The following is a 19,208-nucleotide window of genomic DNA, read 5'->3' as shown; positions in this document are numbered from 1 at the left end:
GCTGTTCTTGCCATAATATGGACTTGGTCTTTTACCAAATAGGGCTATCTTCTGTATACCACCCCTACCTTGTCACAACACAACTGATTGGCTCAAACGCATTAAGAAGGAAAGAAATTCCACAAATTAACTTTTAACAAGGCACACCTGTTAATTGAAATGCATTCCAGGTGACTACCTCATGAAGCTGTTGAGAGAATGCCAAGAGTGTGCAAAGCTGTCATCAAGGCAAATGGTGGCTACTTTGAAGAATCTCAAATATAAAATATATTTTGATTTGTTTAACACTTTTTTTGGTTACTACATGATTCCATATGTGTTATTTCATAGTTTTGATGTCTTCACTATTATTCTACAATGTAGAAAATAGTAAAAAATAAAGAAAAACCCTTGAATGAGTAGGTGTGTCCAAACTTTTGACTGGTACTGTATTTCCACACTGAGGTTGGAATAATACTGTGAAATTATGATAATGCCCTTTTAGTGTAAGAGCTGTTTGAAAAGACCACCTGAAATTTCAGCCTGTTTTGGTGGGATGGAGTTTTGTAAATTAGTTAATAGACCAATAACAAAGAGAGTTCAAAACCTCTCTGACAATAACAGCTAGTTTTCAGTTTTCCCCTCCCAACATAGACCACTCCCAGCCAGTCCTAGCTAAATCCTTGCTTGAGAAATTGCTCTTTGCTAAGAAGCTATTTTTATTTCATTTTGACCATTTTTATTAAAAACAAGGTACTGAATTGTTACCCAGAAATGATTTGCTATTGAGATAAAAACGGCTGCATTGGACCTTTTATGATGAACAGAATACATTTTTTAGGTAAATGAAGACAATTTAATGTTGTTGTTTTTGTGTGTGTGTGTTACCCTCCTACTGAATAAAAAACAGGTGCAAACTTTGCACCAGACTTTGCACCAGGTGCAAACATTTAGTCCATCTGGCCCTAAGATTCCATTCCAGAGAAGCTGTTTCCCTGTGCTGTATGTGAGAGCTCTAGATCTTTAACTTGATATTGTGCAATGTTTGGTTTCATATAACTGTTCATATCAACGTGTGTGGTCCATCGGTCTGTGTTTTATTAAACATACCAGCATGTAAAGAAACCCCAAAATGATCCTGAATATATCCAAGGACATTTTTTGATCACTTCTAAAGTGGTATCTGGTCTTAGACAATATTCCCAAATCAAAACTATAAATGTTATTTAAGCAATTTATAAATTGATTATAAATTAGCGATTTTTCAACAAATCTGGCAAGAATCAGATAAACGTTTCCCTTTGCCCGAAATAGCTGGTCTTTTTTCGGACGTGGTAGTTGTTAGTGTTTTGTATGTTTAAATGTGTTTTTAAAAATTCCACAGATTGATAACAGAGATATATTTTATACTTATTTATTGTACAGACACAATTGAACAAAATCTACAAGGGACATCTTTTGAGTTGTAATGTATTCTGGTCCTGAATTGTATGTAAGAAAAATAATACTATATCATTTCAAAACAATCATACTAAACACTGCTATATGACATAATATGACCCATCGTGGGTACCGCGTTGTTTTGTTTTAACCCTACACCAAATGGATGTGATGTACTATATGTGACTTGGGCTTGTAAAGTAATTAAATGTCATGACTTAACATCTTTAAATGACTTTTGTACAGAAATAAATCAATAACTGAACCGAGTGTTACTCTGAATTTATAAGCGTGCGTGTGTGTGTGTGTGTGTGTGTGTGTGTGTGTGTGTGTGTGTGTGTGCGCGCGCACCTCAATAAAGACTTTCTGCAAAGAAACACCAGTTAACGTTCCGGTAACACATTTCTGATGTTCTACTACCGGTTATCCAATTATTGTTTGAACCAAGAAACACATCAGTTCCACATTTCAACCATTAGCCTACACGTTTCAACAGACACTTTGGTTTGGGATTCTTAGGCTTTGTCCCAAACGGCACCCTATTCCCTATGGGCCCTGGTCAAAAGACGTGCACTAGGTAATAGGGTGCCGTTTGCAGCGTTATTGGAGAAGTTAATGGGTTCTGGAGGTTGGAATTACCATCAGCAAGGGGCAATGGTTGGCTCCAGCCCCATTGGTTCTCATGCACTGGTTCCTTTGTGTGTGTGTGTTCAGAGTAAAGGGTGTGGTTCCAGGCCCATTATAAATCATTGTGGAATGCCGAGCTATGCTCACATGCTGAGAGAGTGCGAGCGCTAGAGAGAGGACTCGTTAAGCGGATGCCTCCAATCCTCTGCAGTGCTCCAGCTCCCAGTAACACTGTGAGCTTCCTACTTGCTTCTAAAACACAACACTGGGGCTCTGTTGGCTTATGTAAAGGAAAAATCAGGCGCTCTACTCAATCCGTAGTGCTGAAGATCCGCTTTATAGCGTGATTGACAATTATAAGGCAATGTTCCCCGGCTCTCGCGGAGACTGCGTTAACAGTAAACGCTGCATGTCCACTCAATGGGAAATTACCTTTACATTTTAACGTGGATCTTCCATGATACTTAGATGATAAGGATTGAATCCAGCCCAAGTATTATATCAGAAAACTAAAAACTGAAAGTTTGTTGGTTATAGCAGGTTAATGCTGAACTGATTGAATCTAGGCTTAACATCATTCCTTCCGGTCCACCAGCGTTTAGATAACATGCCAGACGGGATACACAGAACATGACAATACAAATCCCAACACAGTTGGAGGGAGTCTGTATGGACAGGCAGATAGTCTCATAACGCAGTGGACTGGACTTGACTATCAAGTTACATTTATTTGTTGCTCCTTCCAAGCGGAATGTGTTCACACACACACACACCCCCCTTCAGGGATGTGGCAGACAGCTACGCCAGAATAAGAAGTGTGAGAAATGGGACGAAAAGACAGGGACGAAAAGAGGAAAATGGTAAAATAGGATGAGGAGATGTCTCAGTTGTCATATTACACAAAGCAACCCATTCACTTAACCAACAAGGACTCCCTTTTCAGAGGATTGACAAAGAAAGAAAATCATTTTATTCTGTAATTTAGTGAAGATCCATGTACAATGTGACCACTGCAATTGTATGCTACAAGTCAATACTGAACTCAACTGTATTATTGAAGGTGAACACAAGAAATCAACAGTTATCTATGTGTGTGTCCCTAATGACACACCCCATTCCCTACGTAGTGCAGTACTTGGCCTTTCTCAATTCTAAAATCAGTGGTTTTGGCACATGTAGGAAAATCAGTTTGTGCTCAAATCATTTCCTGTATTACTTAAATGTTTTATTGGAATAATGAAATACAATGCCTCTAATAAATGTACTGCTTGTCGAACAGTATAGTGGAAAACAATGACAAAAAGTAATATTGAAGCACTGGTTGGATTCATAACTCGTTTCAAAATACAATTTTTCACATTCTCTGACACAGCCCCTACATTGTAAAAGAGACAAGTCATTGACAAGCCGTACAAAATAACATGTTGACCTTCAGACTCAGTGACAGGTGTGTAAAAGACACTGTAAACCTCAACGCTACACTTTAACACCTGCTCTGAGGTCAGTCATTGACCCTGGATTTAATAGGCTTGATAGAGTACAGACTGCCACAAAACTAACTTGTGCTGAGTCACCGTTGGACCTCTCTCCAAGTCCCTTCCCCTAGCCTCTACCACTTCAGTGTCTGCAGATCTGTAGCAGCTCCATAAAGCCTGATTGAAAGGATAGGTAGTAGTCAAATGCATTTTGCTTTTAACCATTGGCCTCAGATCTGAAATACTTAAGTGAAAGAAGCTAGGGGTTGTTTCTGTTCTGGACAGGCCCTGTGATTGTTCTGTCAATCCCATCTCTCTCTCTCTCGCTCTCTCTCTCTCCCTCTCTCAATCATCAGCCAATCACAGTTCAACCTTGGCTTTACTTGCTCTGTTGCCGTCCAGGTCGGGTTTCTTGCCCTCCGACTTCTTCTTGCCCTTCTTTTTGGTGTTCACTTCATTCTGCTGCTTTGCCTTGGCGCTGCCATCTTCCTTGGCGGCCTTCCCGGGGAACACCTGACCTTCCACGGTGACCTCGGCGCAGCGCTCCTGGGCCACCAGGAAGTCCTTGACCTCCCAGGCGAAGCTGCCGTCTCGCAGCATGAAGATGACCCGGTTGGAGCCCACCACGAACCTACAGCACGAGGGGAGAGGAGGGACAACACGGGACATTAGTCTTGAATCTGGGAATAAAGAAAACCTTTCCTGTTTACAATAATGAACAAATCTATTGTCAACATTTTTGTTTGGATACGCATTAGTGTGTTAGGTTATGTACAGTGAGGGAAGAAAGTATTTGATCCCCTGCTGATTTTGTATGTTTGCCCACTGACAAAGAAATGATCAGTCTATAATTTTAATGGTAGGTTTATTTGAACAGTGAGAGACAGAATAACAACAAAAAAATCCAGAAAAACGCATGTCAAAAATATTTAATTGATTTGCATTTTAATGAGGGAAATAAGTATTTGACCCCATCTCAATCAGAAAGATTTCTGGCTCCCAGGTGTCTTTTATACAGGTAACGAGCTGAGATTAGGAGCACACTCTTAAAGGGAGTGCTCCTAATCTCAGCTTGTTACCTGTATAAAAAGACACCTGTCCACAGAAGCAATCAATCAATCAGATTCCAAACTCTCCACCATGGCCAAGACCAAAGAGCTCTAAAGGATGTCAGGGCCAAGATTGTAGACCTACACAAGGCTGGAATGGGCTACAAGACCATCGCCAAGCAGCTTGGTGAGAAAGTGACAACAGTTGGTGCGATTATTCGTAAATGGAAGAAACACAAAAGTACTGTCAATCTCCCTCGGCCTGGGGCTCCATGCAAGATCTCACCTCGTGGAGTTGCAATAATCATGAGAACGGTGAGGAATCAGCCCAGAACTACACGGGAGGATCTTGTCAATGATCTCAAGGCAGCTGGGACCATAGTCACCAAGAAAACAATTGGTAACACACTACGCCGTGAAGGACTGAAATACTGCAGTGCCCACAAGGTCCCCCTGCTCAAGAAAGCACATATACATGCCCGTCTGAAATTTGCCAATGATTCAGAGGAGAACTGGGTGTTGTGATCAGATGAGACCAAAAACGAGCTCTTTGGCATCAACTCAACTCGCCGTGTTTGGAGGAGGAGGAATGCTGCCTATGACCCCAAGAACACCATTCCCACCGTCAAACATGGAGGTGGAAACATTATGCATTCGGGGTGTTTTTCTGCTAAGGGGACAGGACAACATCACCGCATCAAAGGGACGATGGACGGGGCCATGTACCATCAAATCTTGGGTGAGAACCTCCTTCCCTCAGCCAGGGCATTGAAAATGGGTTGTGGATGGGTATTCCAGCATGACAATGACCCAAAACACACGGCCAAGGCAACAAAGGAGTGGCTCAGCCAGTCTCCAGACCTTAATCCCATAGAAAATCTGTGGAGGGAGCTGAAGGTTCGAGTTGCCAAACGTCAGCCTCAAAACCTTAATGACTTGGAGAAGATCTGCAAAGAGGAGTGGGACAAAATCCCTCCTGAGATGTGTGCAAACCTGGTGGCCAACTACAAGAAACGTCTGACCTCTGTGATTGCCAACAAGAGTTTTGCCACCAAGTACTAAGTCATGTTTTGCAGAGGGGTCAAATACTTATTTCCCTCATTAAAATGCAAATCAATTTATAACATTTTTGAAATGCGTTTTTCTGTTTTTGTTGTTGTTGTTATTCTGTCTCTTTTCTGGATTTTTTTGTTGTTATTCAAGCCCCCCCTCCTTCTGTGCTGTGTTCACTGTGCACCTTCCCACTGGCACACCAAGCCCCCCCTCCTTCTGTGCTGTGTTCACTGTGCACCTTCCCACTGGCACACCAAGCCCCCCCTCCTTCTGTGCTGTGTTCACTGTGCACCTTCCCACTGGCACACCAAGCCCCCCCTCCTTCTGTGCTGTGTTTACTGTCACCTTCCCACTGGCACACCAAGCCCCCCCTCCTTCTGTGCTGTGTTCACTGTGCACCTTCCCACTGGCACACCAAGCCCCCCCTCCTTCTGTGCTGTGTTCACTGTTCACCTTCCCACTGGCACACCAAGCCCCCCCTCCTTCTGTGCTGTGTTCACTGTTCACCTTCCCACTGGCACACCAAGCCCCCCCTCCTTCTGTGCTGTGTTCACTGTGCACCTTCCCACTGGCACACCAAGCCCCCCCTCCTTCTGTGCTGTGTTCACTGTCACCTTCCCACTGGCACACCAAGCCCCCCCTCCTTCTGTGCTGTGTTCACTGTGCACCTTCCCACTGGCACACCAAGCCCCCCCTCCTTCTGTGCTGTGTTTACTGTCACCTTCCCACTGGCACACCAAGCCCCCCCTCCTTCTGTGCTGTGTTCACTGTGCACCTTCCCACTGGCACACCAAGCCCCCCCTCCTTCTGTGCTGTGTTCACTGTGCACCTTCCCACTGGCACACCAAGCCCCCCCTCCTTCTGTGCTGTGTTTACTGTCACCTTCCCACTCTTCCCACTCGCACACAGACGCCAAGCCCCTTCCCCTGACACAAAATATAGACTATGTACAAAGGTACAGTACTAGTCAAAAGCTTTAGAACACCTGCTCATTCAAGGGTTTTTCATTATTTTTTACTATTTTCTACTTTGTAGAATAATAGTGTAGACATCAAAACTATGCAATAACACATATGGAATCATGTAGTAACCCAAAAAGTGTTAAACAAATCAAAACATATTTTATATTTCAGATTGTTCAAATAGCCACCCTTTGCCTTGATGACAGCTTTGCACACTCTTGGCCTAATCGCCCAACATCATTGCCCGACCTCACTAATGCTCGTGGCTGAATGGAAGCAAGTCCCCGCAGCAATGTTCCAACATCTAGTGGAAAGCCTTCCTAGAAGAGTGGAGGCTGTAATAGCAGCAAAAGGGGGACCAACTCCATATTAATGGCCATTATTTTGGAATGAGATGTTCGACGAGCAGGTGTCCACATAGTTTTGGTCATATAATGTAAACTTCTTCCACTCTGAAAACAAGCAGTTTAAAACTAGCTATTTGCATTTGATGTTTGGTCCAACGTAAATCGGTCATGTGGACACCGAAACACATAGAGACATTATTTTACTGTAATGGAGGAGAACTGAACCTTTAATGATACCATTTTTATGTCTCAACTCACAAAATGTTGAACAGAGCAGAACCTAGCAGCATTTTAGCCACAGACTTATGCGCTAGCTGTCTGGTCTGTGATTTATAAATGTGCAATGAGCATAAAAATACACATTTGTATCAGGAATTGGCAACTCCTTCTCATTCTGAGAAATAAGCATCTTCTTATCCAGGTAGGCCACTTGATTTCAACATCTAAACAAAGTGAACAGGCTATGTGGTTCAAACAGTTGGAGACGGACAGGAGGGTGTATTCATAACAGTTTGACTGTTCTACCTTGTTAGCAAACAAGTAGATCCAAGTTGGCTAGACTTTAAATATAAAGATTAGCTGGCTTCTCACTACAGGGATCATATAGATGTTGACAGATGGAATTGGAGTTTAGCCCACTAGGACATGACGAAAACATGCTAATAATAGCTAAACAGTTAACTAGAGTACAAAATATGTTTTGAATTGGCTACCTAGTTATTAGTCTGTTCTCTATTTAAAGGCCTACCTGCTGCTGCAAATGTCCGACTGTCTCGCTCTCCTTGAGCAACGGCCCACTCGTCTTGCACATATGTAGGTGATGCACGCAAACACAGACGCGCTAAAGTGTAATTCCGAGACTATCTAAATAAATTACATTAACATAAATTATTACAATATTTTTCCAGACTTTTCAGATTTGATCATTTTCCAACACTTTTCCAGGCCTGGAAAACACTATAAAAAATTCCATTCCAGGATTTTCATGACCGTACAAACCCTGTCACTTGCAGGTGGGCTTGTGATTGAGAGATTGTTTATGAGACCTGTTAATTTTCTATATTGCCTGCTACCAGAAGTTGGTCATTATTAATGGATGTGCATGGTTCAGGTTACATTTGTAACAAAAAGGGCATCTTCATAGACTTGAAAGCCAGATAAGTGATTATTGGAAAAAAGCAGGTTAAACTATTTTGATAAAATAATTCAATTATTAGTAGGTCTCATGGTTGAAAGCTTATATTTAGCCTAGGTATAATTTTACAAGCCGTGAATTAATTCGATTATTGCTGACTGTTTGAAATGCAGTGTATTTGACCTTTAATTGTGAAACAAAGCTTATTTTGAGAATTTTTTTTAAAAAGTTGATATGTGAATCGCCCATAAGTTAAAAAATTAATAAAAATAAAAATAAATAAATAGAGATCGGATTTGTAGGCCATATTGCTCAGCTCTAATGTGCTGTGTTAAAGGACACTTTGATAATACATCAAACTGACTTCATAGCCTTCATTGGAAAGATGATCACCACGACTCGGATTGTGGAAAGCAGAAATGCCAGGTTGAAGATTATTGTGATACGGCAACAGAGTTATTGGGGGTAACAGATGTTACTTTCAACATGATTTTTTAAATGCTAAATAATCCTAAAGATAGATTGTCTCAATATGATAGAGATAAAGTTTGAAGAGCTTGGGAGGGTTTTTGGGAGGGGGAGAATTTGTTCGAAATTTGTAGTGATTTTTTTTTTTTTTTTTTTTTTAAACAAATCTTAATTGTACAGAATTAGGCCAACTGTGATAGATTGCACACTCCAGCACAATAGGTTTGCGGACCACCATTATACAATAGAAGAAGAAGGAGAAGAGGAGGAGGAAAGGTTTGAGAAATGCGGCATTAGACTAAAGCCTAGGCCTACCTCTGGATGTCAAAGTTGGCGTTGAAGAGGCTGCTCTGCCACAGACTGGTCACCTCCTCAGTCTCCTTCTCCGTAGGCTCTCCCGCCACCGTGGCAAACACCATCAGAGTTTTTCCCTTCTTGGACATCTTCAGCAGCTCCTCTGGCTTAGAAGCGTCCACCTTGGAGAAGTCGATAGGCGGTGGGGACCGTCTGTGCTCAGGGAGGTCGCCCTCCTCGATGTCGTCGTCTTTCTGAAGGAAGCGGGGAGGAGATATGACTGAGTTTTAGATATTACACAATGAATGATATCATTGACTACAAGTGCTTCAGTAATGCAAAGACAAAGCTATTCGTTCAGATAGCTAATTTACTATTCTGTTCCTATCCTTGTTAACTAGCTAGATATCAAAGAAAGTTTGGTGTGGCGAGTGAAACGAGGGGATACCAAGCTACAAAGAATCTATCACGTGAAACTAACGTTAGCTTGTTCACTCATTAACTAACGTATAGCTAACTTAGCTGGTTAAGGTTAGCTAGTTATTTAGTACAATAACAATGGACTATAGCTATGATGTTGCGTGATAGCTATACCTTATCAGGACTGAGCAATATTTTTGGTCAAGTAACTATCTAGCAAGCTACGAAGATCAGACAGGAAATATGTTGGTCATGTTATTTAGCTAGCTTTCTGATGAGCTATTTAGTTAGCTGAGAAGCTAGCTACAGTAGCTGTCTAGGTAACTGAAAAACGGCTATTAACCGAATTAAAAGCGTGTTGTTTACCTCCCATTCCTCCAAAAGCCGTGCCATATCGGCATCATTGTAATCTCGGATATCTTTCTTCTTCTTGGGCTTGTTATTTTCACCGTCCGTTGCTAAAATACATATAAAATACGTACAGAGCAAAAGCACAGCACATCTCCACCTGAAGTCCGCCGCCATGCTTACAGATGGTGAACGGTGATTGGCTGAGAGTGTTTCCTCAGAGGACGTGGAGGGTACGTGACGAAGGAAATGGGGATTGGTTACAATAGGCCCTTTTCACGATGACGTCATCTAACTTCCGCCTTTCCGCGTAGCAGGTTAACTTCACTTCCGTTCGCCCGTAACCTGAGACTTCTCAACGAAAATACAACTGTTGACCACTAACTAGCAAGCTAGCTACTTGAAGAAATTCCAAAAGGTACGTTTAAGTTAAATTAGTAAAGTTAAGAGTAATAATGTTTACGTATATGCAATGGTTTGTAACTTGCTAACGTTATTGTTAATTCATAATTGTTCACTGCCTTAGTTACTTAAAAGTGGGCTAACGTTAGCTAACAACAACTTAGTACCAGATACCGATAACGTTAAAAGGTAGCGTTACATTGCTGCCTGGCTGTAATGTAACAAGTTTACTTAGCTAGCTATCTAACCCTTTGTTAGGCAGTTAGTTTATTCATGAATGTATAGTAACTCACCTATTCAAATACTGTTGTGCATGATAGCTAGATAAATATTGATTCCTGGTCAAAGCTGAATGTTAATTTAGCTGTTTCTTTTCTCCCGGTGTCTGTATCGCAACAGTATCCCATCCAACACCGAAGCATGGCACAATCTTCGAGAAGATGCTATTGCAGTGTACCATTTTGTTCAAACAACAAACAGAAATTCCCGTATCTGAGTTTTCACGATTTCCCTGTTGATGGAGAAATACGTGCCCGTTGGGTGAGGGCGATCAGGAGAGATGAGGGACCAAGTTTTAAGATTCTTCGTGGGAGCACCTTTGTTTGCAGTCAGCACTTTCCCCCTGAGGATAGATACACATCGGCCAGTGGACGGATCCGTATTAAACAGGGATCAGTGCCGTCTAGATTCCACTGGAATGATTGGGGTAAGGATAGGTAGACAGCGTTAAACGTAATACTACTGTAATCCAATAATATATTACTTGTACAAAATGTTTAATAATTTAACTACACTTGAGACTGTTTCAATACAGTGATTTGGAGAAAGGGCGCAGCATTAGCCATTAATACATTACTGACTCTTATCTTACGGTCGATACAAACAGCAGTAATATTAAAAAGAGGCTGAAAAACAGAAACTCGTCAGCTCATAACCTTCGCTAGCATAGGGCTAATTTAAGCTAAATAAAGATAAACACGTACCTTCATAATCAAACAGGTAACCTTCAACGAAGAACTTGTAGCCTTTATCAAGCTTCGATCTTGAAGTAAGGGACCACTTGTCAGCAAGTCGTTCTACGTCGTTAAGTCGTATTGGTGGCAGATGTGAAAGGGACTGGGTGAACTCCATAATGATGTGCTACTAGCTAAGCGTTCCTAAGCGACACCGGATGTAAACATAACCTGCATCGCGGCAGAACGGAAGTTGTCTGACGTCACGTGAAAAGGGCCTATCAAATGATGTATATAAACCCTGGATTGCTGATGCTATGGAAGGGTTGGTTGTTTAGCAACAAAACCGATACGTACGCTACGGTCACAAGACGCAGGCCTCCTAATTGTCCCTAGAATTTCTAAGCAAACAGCGGGAGGCAGGGCTTTCTCCTATAGATCTCCATTTTTATGGAACAGTCTGCCTACCCATGTGAGAGACGCAGACTCGGTCTCAACCTTTAAGTCTTTACTGAAGACTTATCTCTTCAGTAGGTCATATGATTGAGTGTAGTCTGGCCCAGGAGTGTGAAGGTGAACGGAAAGGCTGGAGCAACGAACAGCCCTTGCTGTCTCTGCCAGGCCGGTTCCCCTCTCCACTGGGGTTCTCTGCCTCTAACCCTGTTGCAGGGGCTGAGTCACTGGCTTGCTGGTGCTCTTTCATGCCGTCCCTGGGAGGGGTGCGTCACTTGAGTGGGTTGAGTTACTGACGTGATCTTCCTGTCTGGGTTGGCGCCCCCCCCTTGGTTTGTGCTGTGGTGGAGACCTCTGTGGGCTATACTCGGCCTTGTCTCAGGATTGTAAGTTGGTGGTTGGGGATATCCCTCTAGTGGTGCGGGGGCTGTGCTTTGGCGGAGTGGGTGGGGTTATATCCTTCCTGTTTGGCCCTGTCCGGGGGTTTCTTCGGATGGGGCCACAGTGTCTCCGGACCGCTCCTGTCTCAGCCTCCAGTATTTATGCTGCAGTAGTTTATGTGTCGGGGGGCTGGGGTTAGTTGGTTATACCTGGAGTACTTCTCCTGTCTTATCCAGTGTCCTGTGTGAATTTAAGTATGCTCTCTCTAATTCTCTCGTTCTCTCTTTCTCTCTGAGAACCTGAGCCCTAGGACCATACGTCAGGACTACCGGGCATGATGACACCTTGCTGTCCCCAGTCCGCCTGGCCTTGCTGCTATTCCAGTTTCAACTGTTCTGCCTGCGGCTACGAAACCCCTACCTGTCCCAGACCTGCTGTTTTCAACTCTTAATGATCGGCTATGAAAAGCCAACTGAGAGACCTGAGCCCTAGGACCATACGTCGGGACTACCGGCCGTGGTGACTCCTTGCTGTCCCCAGTCCGCCTGGCCTTGCTGCTATTCCAGTTTCAACTGTTCTGCCTGCGGTTATGGAACCCCTACCTGTCCCAGACCTGCTGTTTTCAACTCTTAATGATCGGCTATGAAAAGCCAACTGAGATTTATTCCTGATTATTATTTGACCATGCTTGTCACTTATGAACATTTTTGAACATCTTGGCATGGTTCTGTTATAATCTCCACCCGGCACAGCCAGAAGAGGACTGGCCACCCCTCATAGCCTGGTTCCTCTCTAGGTTTCTTCCTAGGTTTTCGCCTTTCTAGGGAGTTTTTCCTAGCCACCGTGCTTCTACACCTGCATTACTAGCTGTTTGGGGTTTTAGGCTGGGTTTCTGTACAGCACTTCGAGATATTAGCTGATGTAAGAAGGGCTATATAAAATAAAATTGATTGATTGATTGATTGATGTGTGCTCAACTATGGGTCGGGTTGTTGGTTGTTGACAACATGTAAACTATATTTAGTCTCCAATGTTTATTGAAAACATACATTTGCACAATGAGCACTTGTCTCTCAGTAGCTATACTTTGGTAAAATCACTGGGAAAGCCAAGCCAGACAAAAAAGCCATATTAAAACCTATGTTGTGATAATTGTGTTGTTTGCTCTATAAATCCTGTTAGTTCATATGCCTTGTCACTGTGATATAAGAAGACACAGTGGCAGAATAAATTCAACCACACCTTTGTTTCATCACAAAACCGGAGAGCAACCTCTGTCTGGTGAAGTCCACAAAGCATATTGCATGTAACAAACAGTTACATGACCTACAGCATGGTCAAGCAAGTTAATGTTTCCAACATTTTCGGACTACAAAACAACTATTGATTTAGAACCACTGAGAGTTACCGCAAGTCATAAAGAAAAAAGGAGCTGCCTCCACTATTCCAGCACCATTTCAACTACAACATTTCAACATCATCAAATCACCTATGCTTAGTCTAATACAGTGACAACTAAAAGATACCAAAAACAATTTAGTCCAATCCACGTAAGCTAAATATGATGTGGCTGTCCATGGTTCTGATTTGTGTGTGTGTGTGTGTGTGTGCGCGCGTGCGTGTGTGCATGCAGTGGTGTAAAGTACTTAAGTAAAAATACTTTAAAGTACTACTTATTTTTTGGGGTATCTGTACTTTACTTTATTATCTATATTTTTAACTACTTTTACTTTTCCTTAACCACATTCCTTAAGAGAATATTGTACTTTCTACTCCATACATTTTCCTTGACACCCAAAAGTACTTGTAACATTTTGAAGGCTTAGCAGGACAGGATAATGGTCCAATTCACACACTTATCAACAGAACATCCCTGGTCATCCCTACTGCCTCTGATCTGGCGGACTCACTAAACACACATGCTTCGTTTGTAAATTATGTCTGAGTGTTGGAGTGTGCCCCTGGCTATCCATAAATAAAACAAATAAGAAAATTCAGCCGTTTGGTTTGCTTAATATAAGGAATTTGAAATGGTTTATACTTTTACTTTTGATACTTAAGTATATTTTAAACCAATTACTTTTAGACTTTTACTCAAGTAGAAGTTTTCTGGGTGACTTTTACTTGAGTCATTTTCTATTAAGGTATCTTTACTTTTACTCAAGTATGACAATTGGGTACTTTTTCAACCACTGTGTGTGTGTGTGTGTGTGTGTGTGTTTGTGCAAGTAGAAAATACATGTTGATTCACCCTACTTGTAGAGAAATGCCAATGCCATCCTCCTCTCTTTGATGTTGATGAAACGGTCTATGACTCTGTCATACACATACTTTTAGTTTTTGTTGTCCTAGGCTACCTGGCTGAAATGCTTGCTCGCTAGCCTAACTTCCTTTAATGGGCAACGATGAGCCAGCTAGTTAACATTAGCCTACTACATTTAGCTACATATTGAACTTCCATCCTCTCAGGCCAGGGACACAATGTATGAAGTTATAGTCTGATCAGAATCAACATTATAATCATTGGCCAGTACGGAGAATTAAGTAAAAATACAAGTCCAAATCCCTATCTCCATCCATGGCTAATTTAGGAAAGGGACCATTTTAGCTAGCCACCAGAGGACAACAACACAATGAGATGCAACATTTCAAATTCTTTCTGTCAATTACATTTTGCTCTCGATGTGATGTGATTGGTGTGAAGCCAAATCCAAACTGGCTTCCCTTGACACTTTTTTTTTGGTGTGCCAGGACCATTCATAGTTGAGGTCACTCAGTTTAGCTCAATGCTGACTGGCTATTATTTTATACTTTTTTTTTATCAAGGGAGGCCAAATGCTCACTGGCTTCCCTTGCATTTTTGCAATTCAACATTACAGGCGGCAACAATGTAATTCTCTTTTTGACCTACACATACTGTACAGAGACAGAGAACAGAGGTACTGTTTCACTCGCTCGGATGCTTTCTCCAGGGAGATACATTCAGCCTCTTGCGAATTGAAGGACAATTATGAAAAACAAAGAGACAAAATATACATTATTGAATGTTTTTTTATTTTTTTTCTGTAATTTGTAAAAGCCTGGCTTCCCTTGGCATCCATTAATACATGCCACTGTTGTCTCTCAAATACATCGTTACAGTTGTTGGTTAGCTAGCTAGCACATTTTTGCTATATTAGCATTGACATGAAATCAGTCAAAACACCTCACAAGACATGGTATCAAGAACAAGATCAAACTAGCTGAAACGAGTCACTTCCGATTCCACACATGGCAGTTTTTTGTCATTGTTGGTAGCAATCTGGATATCCAGAATCACAACAACTCATGGACTTCTGCCCCATTGAAGAATTAGCATGGTTTTCATGACGTTGTCAGCTAACCCATCTATATGTTGTCACGGAATCTGCCGAGGCTGCTCCTCCTCCTTACTCGGGCAGGTTTCGGCGGTCATACTCAGTGTGAGAGGAGATGTTTGGGTGTTTCCGTGGGGGCGACCTCGGTGGAGAGTCCAAACCAGGTGTCCTCACTGCGCATTCCCACTGAGTATGAGGATTTGGCACTTGTGTTTAGTAAATCGAGGGCGACGCGTTTGCCTCCTCATAGACAGGGGGATTGTGCGATAGACCTCCAGGCAGGAGCAGCGCTTCCGTGGAGCCATGTGTATCCTCTGTCCCAAGAGGAGAAGAGGGCTATGGAAACTTACATAGCCGAATCTCTAAGACAAGGATACATGCGGCCCTCCACTTCTCCTGCGTCCTCAAGCTTCTTTTTTGTGAAGAAAAAGGATAGAGGGTTGCGCCCGTGCATAGATTACCGTAGTCTCAATCAGATCACTGTGAAGTACAGTTATCCACTCCCTCTGATTGGGAGTGCACGGAGCCTGTTTCTTCACGAAACTGGATCTCAGGAGCGCATATAACTTGGTGCGCATTAGGGAGGGCGATGAATGGAAAACGGCATTTAGTACCACCTCGGGTCATTACGAGTATCTCGTCATGCCATACGGGTTGATGAATGCTCCTTCAGTCTTCCAATCCTTCGTGGATGAGATTTTCAGATACATTAGGGGCAGGGTGTGGTCGTGTACATAGATGACATCCTGGTTTACTCGCCTACCCGAGACGAGCATGTAGCCCTGGTGCGTCGCGTGTTGGGTAGGCTGTTGGAGCACGACCTGTATGTCAAGGCAGAGAAATGTCTGTTTTTCCAGGAGTTGGTCTCCTTTCTGGGTTATCAGTTATCCGCGTCAGGGGTGAAGATGGAGGTTGACCGGGTATCAGCCGTGCGTAATTGGCAAACCCCAACCACCGTGAAAGAGGTGCAGCGGTTCTTGGTTTTTGCGAATTACTACCGGAGGTTTATCCGGGGTTTTGGACAGGTGGCAGCTCCCATAACGTCTCTTCTGAAGGGGGGTCCGGTGCGATTGCAGTGGTCAGCGGAGGCGGACAGGGCATTTGGGAGACTGAAGGCCCTGTTTACCTCGGCTCCAGTGCTTGCGCATCCGGATCCCGCCTTACCATTTCAGGTAGAGGTAGACGCATCTGAGGCCGGTACAGGGGCCGTGCTATCACAACGGTCCGGCACGCCACCTAAACTCCGCCCCTGTGCTTTCTACTCTAAAAATCTCAGCCCGGCGGAGTGGAATTATGACGTAGGAGACAGGGAGCTGTTAGCCGTGGTTCAAGCCCTAAAGGTGTGGAGACATTGGCTTGAGGGGGCTCAACACCCTTTTCTCATTTTGACTGACCACCGTAACCTGGAGTACATTCGGGCAGCTAGGAGACTGAACCCTCGCCAGGCTCGGTGGAACATGTTTGTAACCCGGTTTGTATTTAAAATTACGTACATCCCTGGGTCCCAGAACGGTAAGGCAGACGCCCTGTCCCGGCGGTATGACACAGAGGAGAGGTCCGTTGAGCCCACTTCCATACTGCCGGAGTCTTGTCTAGTGGCACCGGTAGTGTGGGAGGTCGATGCTGAAATCGAGCGGGCGTTGCGTACCGACCCTAGCCCTCCACAGTGTCCGGTGGGTCGGACGTACGTTCCGCTCGAGGTTCGGGATCGACTTATTTATTGGGCTCACACGTCACCCTCCTCTGGACATCCAGGTATTGGCCGGACAGTGCACTGCCTTAGCGCTAAGTACTGGTGGCCAACGTTAGCCAGGGATGTGAGGGTTTGTCTCCTCCTGTTCGGTGTGCGCCCAGTGTAAGGCGCCCAGACATCTGCCCAGGGGTAAGTTACAACCCCTGCCCGTTCCACAACGACCCTGGTCTCACCTCTCGGTGGACTTTGTTACAGACCTTCCCCCCTCTCAGGGGAATACAACCATACTGGTCGTTGTGGATCGGTTCTCTAAAGCCTGTCGTCTTCTCCCAATGCCAGGTCTTCCCACTGCCTTGCAGACCGCTGAGGCACTATTCACCCACGTCTTCCGGCATTACGGGGTACCCGAGGATATAGTGTCTGATCGAGGTCCCCAGTTCACCTCCCGAGTCTGGAGAGCGTTCATGGAGCGCCTGGGGGTCTCGGTGAGCCTTACCTCGGGGTACCATCCGGAGAGTAATGGGCAGGTAGAACGTGTGAACCAGGATGTGGGTAGGTTTCTGAGGTCGTATTGCCAGGGCCGGCCGGAGGAGTGGGCGAGGTATATTCCCTGGGCAGAGATGGCCCAGAATTCTCTTCGCCACTCCTCCACCAACCTAACCCCTTTCCAATGTGTGTTAGGTTACCAGCCGGTTCTGGCACCGTGGCATCAGAGCCAGATCGAGGCCCCTGCGGTGGATGAGTGGGTAGGGCGCTCGGAGGAGACGTGGAACGCTGCACACGTCCATCTGCAGCGGGCCATCCGTCGACAAAAAGCGAGCGCCGATCTCCACCGCAGTGAGGGGCCGGTGTACGCACCTGGAGATCGAGTCTGGTTCTCGACCAGAAACCTACCCCTCCGCCTGCACTGCCGGAAGCTGGGTCGGCGGTTTGTAGGGCCCTTTAAAGTCCTGAGGAGATTGAACGAGGTGTGTTACAGGTTACTACTACCTATTGAGTATAAGAATATTAACCCCTCGTTCCATGTGTCTCTTCTCAGGCCGGTGGTAGCTGGTCCACTCCAGGAAGGTGAGATAGCAGAGACTCCTCCGCCCCCATTGGACATCGAGGGGGCTCCAGCGTACACAGTTCGGTCCATCTTGGATTCGAGACGTCGGATGGGGGGTCTCCAATATCTTGTGGAGTGGGAGGGGTACGGCCCGGAGGAGCGGTGCTGGGTGCCGAGGAGGGACATCCTAGACCCGTCTCTCCTGACTGAGTTCCACCGTAGTCACCCTACGTGCCCTGCACCGCGTCCTCCTGGTCGTCGCCGGGGTCGGCGCACGGCTGGGGCCGCGCGTCAAGGGGGGGGTACTGTCACGGAATCTGCCGAGGCTGCTCCTCCTCCTTGCTCGGGCAGGTTTCGGCGGTCGTCGTCCCCGGAGTACTAGCTACCACCGTTGTATGTTTCTATGTTCGTTTGCTTTTGTCTGATTGTTGTACACCTGTGGTTAGTTAGCGTTGATTATGTGTCCTATAAGTTCTCGTTTTGTTAGTCATGTGTTATTGAGCTTCCTGTCTTCGTGTCGGTATTGGTTTTCCCTCCTTGTGTTTTAGGAGAGGTTTTCGCACTTGGTGTGCGCGTTAGTATTTTTCCTGTTTGTTTACGCCTGTGTGCGTATCGCTCGTCTCCGGGCACTTTTGCTCGTATTGATTCACTAAAGACTGTTGTACGAAGCTTCTGTGTCCTGCGCCTGATTCCCGCACCTTCCACATACAGCACACGTTGACATATGTTGGCCATTGAGAGGCTTTGAAGCCACCAGTCGGCCATGTTGGCACTCCCCAGTAGAAGCAGTCCTCCATAGGAATGAATGGAATTCTACGGTATTTCAATTAAATGTTTCAAGGACAAAATTACATGTATTTAAGTATTTTTTTGTTGTAGTGGGGACAGTAACAATAGTCATCTAAAAAAAATATACTTTATGGAAAATGTTTTAATATATGTTTTTATTTATGTTTTTTTTTAATGTAGTTAGCATTTTGAAGGCTAGCTACATAAGATGCAATTCAATAAGCTTTTTACATGTGAAAACATGATTCATAACACAATATCATCACAGGTTTATTTTGGAAACAAACATATCATATTCAATTTCTATGGGTCCAACCCACTATTATTACTGCTTGGGTACCCCAAGATTGAGTCACTGTATGATTTGAACCATTCAGCTTACAACTTCACTCTTTACTGGATGGATGCCTGTTCTTTCAAATGCTCCTGTAGTGTGTAGGCTATAGCACAGTACATGGGGTCAGTAGTGCTTCAGTAGAGATTGGGCCAGTCGACAGAAACTGAAGCGTTTCCTCTCCGGCCTACTCCACCCAATG

General features: G+C 44.3%; 1 protein-coding gene across 1 annotated transcript; it reads right to left on the bottom strand.

The window, feature by feature from the left end:
* Positions 1–1,377: 1,377 nt before the first annotated feature.
* Positions 1,378–9,788, bottom strand: LOC311111603 (LRP chaperone MESD-like). The gene is made up of 3 exons (XM_084154373.1): positions 9,616–9,788; positions 8,851–9,083; positions 1,378–4,152 (listed from the first exon to the last, which is right to left on the bottom strand). Exons 1-3 carry the CDS (start codon positions 9,772–9,774, stop codon positions 3,882–3,884), a joined length of 663 nt encoding a protein of 220 aa, XP_084010499.1. The 5' UTR covers positions 9,775–9,788; the 3' UTR covers positions 1,378–3,881.
* Positions 9,789–19,208: the final 9,420 nt, after the last annotated feature.

This window comes from Coregonus lavaretus, assembly GCF_964263955.1.
Source record: "Coregonus lavaretus genome assembly, chromosome: 37".
In the NCBI taxonomy this organism is placed as follows: Eukaryota; Metazoa; Chordata; class Actinopteri; order Salmoniformes; family Salmonidae; genus Coregonus; species Coregonus lavaretus.
The sequence above is the reverse complement of the archived record's forward strand: the minus strand, read 5'-3'. Positions and strand labels throughout refer to the sequence as shown.